Here is a 7,669-nt window from a genome sequence, read left to right on the forward strand (position 1 = left end):
TAAATTCCCCACCTGGATGGAACGCCAGTCCCTCGCAGGATTAACTCATTTTCGCCAGCTGGGTGGAGTGGAGCAACGTGAAATGAAGTGTTTTGCTCAAGAACACAACACGTCGCCCGAATGTAACAAAAACATCTTTACCTGATTATTCCGGAGCATATTCACCATCCACTTCAATTACTGCTTCCCATTTGCTTGGCAGACGGGCAGACCGTCATTTAAAGAGGTTTTTGTTAAATATTGTTATTGTTTTTGCTGAATAAATTGTGTTGAAAAAAAGCCACAATAATTATGCACCAATCCAATATGGATGGATGGATGGATGGATGAGAGACAGATATACGCGTGTGAGTCTGAGAGGGGAATATGTTGGATAAAATCATAATTAACTGATTCTCCTGTATTTTCTTTTACCCAAAGCCAGGAACTTTTCAGCACCCTCTCGTATGTATGTATGTATGCATGTATGTATGCATGTATGTATGTATCTACGTATACACAACCACGAGTGAAGATCTACAATTATGATGATGATGATGATGACGACGACGACGACGACGACGACGATGATGATGATGATGATGATGATGATGATGATGATGATGACATTTGAACACACATAGTGGTGCCCTATGAATGGTCACGACCTAAGTTAGAGTATCAAAATAATCTTCCTGCTGGGTACCTTGTGATATTGGCTCATAAAGTCCTAAAGGACCAGGCAGGAGCCAAATATTCAGTTATGGATTCACACCCCGGGGGCCTTCGGGACGGAGCCAAGACAGTAAGGGTAGCACGTGTTATGAAGTCATGGCATATGCAGACTCACCTTGCAAAGCATGTCGCGTGGCAGTATTTTGTAAGTGCATTGACGGATGTTGTTGCAGCTGTTGTTGTTGGTGGTGGTGTTGCTGCTGCTGCTGCTGCTGTTGTTGTTGTTGTTGTTGCTGCTGCAGAGCTTTGCCCGGAAGTATTCCGTACGTAACAGACTTGTTACTCGAGTTCTCTAGCATCTCGGCAATGTTGTGCAGCTCGTGCATTTTCGTCATCAGTTTACTGATTCGATCCTCGTAAGTTCGCAGCACACGCTGATGTTCCCCTTTCATCCGGTTCATCTCCTCCATCAGTTGCTTTTCGTTGTCCGAATACGAAGAACAGGGATCAGCGCAACCCCAGTTTTTCATCCCACTTTGACTTTGGTTACCGTTCATAACACCTTCGAAACAGCTGTTACTGATATTTCTGTTGTTATTGTTGTGGTCGTTGTTTTTATTGTGGTGGAGATGGTGCGGATGGTGGGGATGGTTTGTAAAAGCAGTGGTGGTGGTGGTTGTTGTGGTGGCAGTAGTAGTGGTGGTGGTAGCATTTGTGTTAGCGATCGTGGTGTTAGTATGAATGCTGTTGTTATTGCAAATGTTATGTTTTTTGTAAGCCGTTAACTCACAATCGTCTACACAAGCACGGAATACCTGAAACAAATAAATAAATAAATAAATAAACAAACAAACAGAACAACAACAACAACAATTAATAATAATAATAATAATAATAATAATAATAATCCTTTCTACTGAAGGCACGAGGCCTGAAATTTGGGGGAGGGGTATAGTTGATTGCATCGACCCCAGTACGCAACTGGTACTTAATTTATCGACCCCGAAAGGATGAAAGGCAAAGTCGACCTCGGCGGAATTTGAACTTAGATCTTAAAGACGAACGAAATACCGCTAAGCATTTCATCCGGCATGCTAACGATTCTGCCAGCTCGCCGCCTTTTCATGGTTTCTGATCTTAACTGACCGGAAGTGTTATCATCTACGTTGTTTTGTCTTGGTATAAAAGGTGGACTACAGCAAATATTCTTCGCAATACCACAGACTTGCTTGTCAGTTGTTTGACCTTAACCAGTTGAGCATGTCCCTTGGTGGCTGACGATATTCAACACCCAAAAGGTCCGGTCTAAAAGTAGAAACGATGGAACTGATCCTCGCTGCACAAGATGTGTGTGTACCCCTCTCACTCATCCCTCTCTTGTCATCCCTTTTTCTCTCTCACACAACTCCATATAGTACAGCCTCAAGTATTTCTGTTTCACAACACTTCATACATCTAGAGATGTGGTGCAAAACTACAAACAATATAGAAGAAGCAACAGACCTGCGTCTCCAAATTTTTTGGCATTTCTTGCGGGATTTTCATTGGTGTGCGATAATCCAATGGAAATAAATGTTTCTCGGATAAATATTTGTCTGTTTTAACACCGCTGTCCATTTTAATAGAATTTGTAGTGCAACGGTCTTTGAGTTTCGCTCTTAAAGGAGAATGAGCTGTGTGTGTTGCTTTCAGCTTAGTCGAATGTTGTATATCTTTGGTTTGCTGTACGGAAATACTTTTTGGATTAGACAGAATATTCGATGGAAAACCTTGATGATTGAATAAAAGAAGGATTTTTTTCAAAATAAACAAAAAAATAGACAATTCGGAAAGATTAAAATACGAAAGGAATAACATTGATGGGTTTGTTGTTTATTTCTCTTTAGTTTATCTTTTGTTGTTGTGTGAAGGCGCATGGTCTAGTGGTTGCACTTACCACCGCAAGATCGTGGTACGAGACTAGAAAAGATGACATAAAAATCTATTTGAGCAACTTGACACAAGTTAAAGTTCCAGTAGGTATCGCCGAACTTTTGGCAAAATTTGATGTATATATATATATATACATCTATACATGCATACACGCATATACATACATATGTAGTGCATGTATATTTATACAGACACGTATATATGCAGGTGTGTGTGCGTGTGTTAATGTGCGTGCGTGCGTTCGTGTGTGTGTGTGTGTGTGTGTGTGTGTGTGTGTGTAGCTAAGAGAATTGTAAATATTTTAAAGAAATTTTTGTTTTACCTGAATATGCTCTGGTATTTGGGTTTCCACAGCTATCAGTGGGTGAATTCGAACTTGTAACTCCTCCAATACTTAGTAATTTATTCCGAACGTCTTCGAGGAACTGAGCGTTAGCGTTCATTCGATTGTCTGAAGGGGTCTGCTGCAGCTTTGTGCAATATTGATTGTCTGTGTTTTGAGACGTTGTCGACCGAGAAAAAACTGGAAGATTTTTAGTCATCCCTTTATTAAACCGAGCTCGAGATCTACACTGGAAACACACTGAACATCCACGGCAATTCCGATTTGTGTTGGAGACCCGTTCAATATCATCACCATTATGCCAGGTATAAAGCTGCACTGAATCTTCAAAGTTACTGGCACCGAAAATGCTCCTGACGAGGCCCAGCCTAAAAAGACGACGTGCAAAATCTAACGCAATTGAACGCGTGGGAAAGCGTTTATCGCTGATATCTACAAGAGCAGACACTAACGTTGACCCTTTGAATATTTTGGATTTATTTTCAATTTCCTTTGAAGGGGAACTCGGCGAAAAAGCCTGAAAAACATGCAGGAAATAACAATGAGTGTAAGGGTAAAACAATTTGGAGCTTCGGTAAATTTTGATAACAATTTTCCACATTGTGGCAGAAAGCTAGAAATATGGCGTTGAGAAGGAGTAGAGGACAAAATCAACACTAGCACTTGAATCGTTCTTTATCTTATTAAGGACAGAACGATAAAAATGTAAGCTCACTTAAGTAGGATTTGAAATTCAAATGAACCGATAATGGTTATTTCACAAATAATCATTACGAATGGGTGCTGAAAAGTTCCTGGTTTTGGGTAAAAGAAAATACAGGAGGATCGCTTAGTTATGATTTTATTCAGCATATTCCCCCTCTCAGGTTCACACACTTATTGCAACAGTCGTTCAGTTTTTCTAAGCCCTGTAAAAGAACTCGGAAGGTTGGGCCTCCAGCCAGGCCTTTCGCGATACTTTTAAAGCCAGGAACTTTTCAGCACCGTATTACTTCGTTATATATAATATATAACGAAGTGTTATTTATTGTAATATATAATTATTTATCACAAGTATAATCCACTCGAAGGGATTCCATCTATCCAAATTAGCCATCACTCATCATTCTATCGTCACCATTTTTCCATATTGTCTTCGCTAATCTGTCATTTTATTATCACCCAAACATGAGATAATATATTGCCCAACGTCACCCAGATGACTACCCGGGGCTTTGCTTAAGGGTATTTGCCTAGGATGCTAGGCAGAGGGATCGAAGTAGACGTCTTGCCTAAGATCTGAACTTCATAACTGCACGGCATGTGCAGGCTCATATACATACACACTCACATATATACATATACATTCGCAGGTGTATATGCATACATACACAAAACACTTACAATGACATGCAAACGAGAACTCAAACTCAAAGACAAGCACACAAATACACAGATACACGAATTCGCTGACAGACTCTCTCACACACACATACACACACACACATACACACACACACATACACACACACACATACACACACACACACACACATACACACACACACACACATGCACTCACACTGACACATGCACTCGCGCACGCCTACAACATCATTAACTCGTCATTTCTGACGCCAGTCGACTATGGATGTGCAATTAATTGCTGCTCCAAACGAGAAAGTTAATCTGGTAATGCCTTGATCCCGACACAACGTAAGCACACTGATGGTTGCTAGGAGCCACTTACGCCAGGGATTATAATACCAGAGGGATTGATCTCCCAGGAGAAGTTATATGTAGAAGTAAAACCCTAAATACAGATTGATTACTGGTGCATTAACTGTTTCAGAGCGATACTTCTTACTACACAGAGTCATCGTCATCGTTTCAACGTCCACGTCTCCATGCTTGCATGGGTCAGACGAAATTTGTTGAGACATATTTACTAAGACCGGATGCCTTTCCTATCACCAACCCTTAGATGTTTTCAAGCAAGCAAATATTTCTCTGTGACTGGATATGTTTTCATAGAACATTGCAAGTGTGTGTGTATATATATATATATATACACACAGACACGCACACATACATACACATAGACGACGAGCTTCTTTCAGTTTCCGTCTACCAAATCCACTCACAAGGCTTTGGTCGGCTCGAGGCTATATATATATATATATATATATATATATATATATATATATATATATATATATATATATATACATATACGTGCATGTATAATATATATATGTATATATGCGTATGTACATATATATATACATATACAGATATATATATATATATATATTCATATATATATATATACTATGTACATATATATATTTACATATGCATGTATACATACATATCTATGTGTGTGTTCGAGTGTGTGTGTTTGTGTGTGTGTGTGTGTGTGTGTGTTTGTGTGTATGTGTGTTTGTGTATGTGCGTGTGTGTGAGTGTGTGTGTGTTTGTGTGTGTGTGTGTGTGTGTGTGTGTGTGTGTGTGTGTGTGTGTGTGTGTGTGTGTGCGTGTGTGTGAGAGTGTGTGTGTGCGTGCGTGCGTAAACATACATACTCATGCACACATATGCGCGTAAACAGCGATTAGAAAACCGAAAAAACAGTTCTCTTCGGAGGAAGTCCTTTGGAATCTTTTGCTCTGCGCCGAGTTGCAGACACTCCCTTTCCATTCTTGCGATCAGAAATGCTCTAAAGCAGTGATTAGTCTTAGTCCACAAGAAACCTGTAACCAACGACGCTTTTGTTCATTTATTCTTATACTGAATAAACAAACAAACAAACAAATAAACAAACATAAATAAATAAACATAAATAAATAAATAAATAAATGAATAAATAAATAATGGGTGTATGGAAGTGGCTGGCACTAAGCTAGGATACGGAGGCAATGGAGATTAAATGGTGAAACTAGCGAGGGTTTGTTTAGGCAACAACGGTGATAGGATACGCGGTGGGGGAATTATCTGAGTGTTGCTAAGTTCAGTTGCTATGAGGAACAGAAAGAAAAATCTTTACATTACTGATGTTCTTTTATTTTCCGATTGGTTTGGGGGTCAGTCAAATATGACCCCTTACTAGTGATTATGTAAATGAGGTGTTATCCTATAAACCAATGGTGGGTGTTTTATGTACGAACTGACGGTACCAAAATTCTTCATTGTTTTCGAAATAAACTGCAAGAAAGGAATGAATGAGATAATTAAGGATCTGAGGAACCCTGGGCGACACCTGTATCAATCGATTAAATCGATCCAGGGTTTAAGTGGGACGTTAATTTACCGGACAAGCTGGCACTCGTTCGGTTACAACGACGAGGGTTCCAGTTGATCCGATCCACGGAGCAGTTTTCTCGTGAAAGTAACGTCTAAGTGGCTGAGCACTCCAACCTTAACGTAGTTCTCAAAGAGATTCAGCGTGACACAGACTGCGACAAGGCTGACCCCTTTGAAATACAGGTACTCCTCATCTTTGCTAGGTGAGTGGACTGGAGCAATGTGAAATAAAATGTCTTGCTCAAGGACACAACACGTCGCCGGGAATTGAACTGACGACCTTGCGATGGTGGGCTGAATACCCTAACCACTAAGCCACGCGCCTTCACAATTTATCGACCACAGAAGGATGAAAAAACAAAAGTAACCTCAGCCGATTTCGAACCCAGGACATAGAGGACCAAAACTAAATGACCACGTGGTATGCTCTTTAAACCAGTGATTCTCAACCATTTTTGTTTCTTGCCTGTGAATCGCCTCTGACTCCTATTTTACTTACTTGGACTCTCATAGCCATTCGATATTTTAAAAAATCTTATATTTTTATATTGGGTCATCCCATAAATAATGCAGGGTTTTGTTTATATTTCTTTTATTTTCGTTGTGTTGTTGCCTTTATTGAACTCATGAAGCAAAATATGCCGAATATACTCCTTTGTCATTTCCATTATAGCTTTGAAAAAATAACTGTTAAAATCGAACTGCACTCTTCAAAACTTGCACTAAGAATAAGGACAAGGTAAAATTACTATCTACTTTATAGCAAGTTCATGCAGATAGTTTATCTCGTCCTCTCCGTCTCCTAGTTCATGCAATTGGGATGACCCAATAATTAAATATTAGGAATTATTTTTAAAGAATTGTCAAAATATTTTGTACATTGCAGAAATTATAACCAATTTATTTGCACATAGATTTTAACAACAAAATTTTCTATGGACCCCGTTCCCAAGGACCATATGAACCCCGATTGAAAAACCGTTGCTCGAAAGCCTTCTGCCGACGTTCTTTCTCCATTAATCAAACATCTTCCCATTTTCACCTGACTTCAAAAAAGAAAAAGCAACGGAAAAGAAGCAAAGCAAATAATATCTTATTAGTTACTAAGAACAGCCTGTTTCCTCGCTATTTTTAAGTCGTAAAGGTAAGAAGCGTGTTAAATAAATCAGTCATGATAGAAGCACTTTTTTTTTGTTAAACCTTTCTTTCTCCAACTGTTTTCCCGCTTCAACGCGACCTACATATAAAAAAAAAGACGTTTATGCATTTATTTGTTTTTATTTCCTTTTTCTTTCTTTTTTGTTTCTGATAACGGTTTGCATTTTTTCTACTTCTCTGGTTAAAAGTCTTAATTCTATTATTTCATTGCCGCTTTCGTTTCTTCTTCTTCTTCTTCTTCTTCTTCTTCTTCTTCTTCTTCTTCTTCTTCTTCTTCTTCTTCTTCTTCTTCTTCTTCTTCT

At 39.1% G+C, this 7,669-nt stretch overlaps 1 protein-coding gene across 1 annotated transcript in view; it reads right to left on the minus strand.

Annotated features, from left to right (window-relative positions):
• Positions 1-325: 325 nt before the first annotated feature.
• The window catches only part of LOC106878950 (probable WRKY transcription factor protein 1), a 14,637-nt gene continuing 7,293 nt past the window's right edge, over positions 326-7,669 (minus strand). Inside the window, exons 2-4 of the mRNA XM_014928326.2 lie at positions 2,909-3,446; positions 2,158-2,423; positions 326-1,469 (exon numbers count right to left, since the gene is read on the minus strand). Of these exons, the coding sequence (XP_014783812.1) occupies positions 801-1,469; positions 2,158-2,423; positions 2,909-3,446 (1,473 nt within the window). The 3' untranslated portion in view covers positions 326-800. The remainder of the gene's footprint in view (positions 1,470-2,157; positions 2,424-2,908; positions 3,447-7,669) is intronic.

Source organism: Octopus bimaculoides, chromosome 20, assembly GCF_001194135.2.
Source record: "Octopus bimaculoides isolate UCB-OBI-ISO-001 chromosome 20, ASM119413v2, whole genome shotgun sequence".
NCBI classification, from domain to species: Eukaryota; Metazoa; Mollusca; class Cephalopoda; order Octopoda; family Octopodidae; genus Octopus; species Octopus bimaculoides.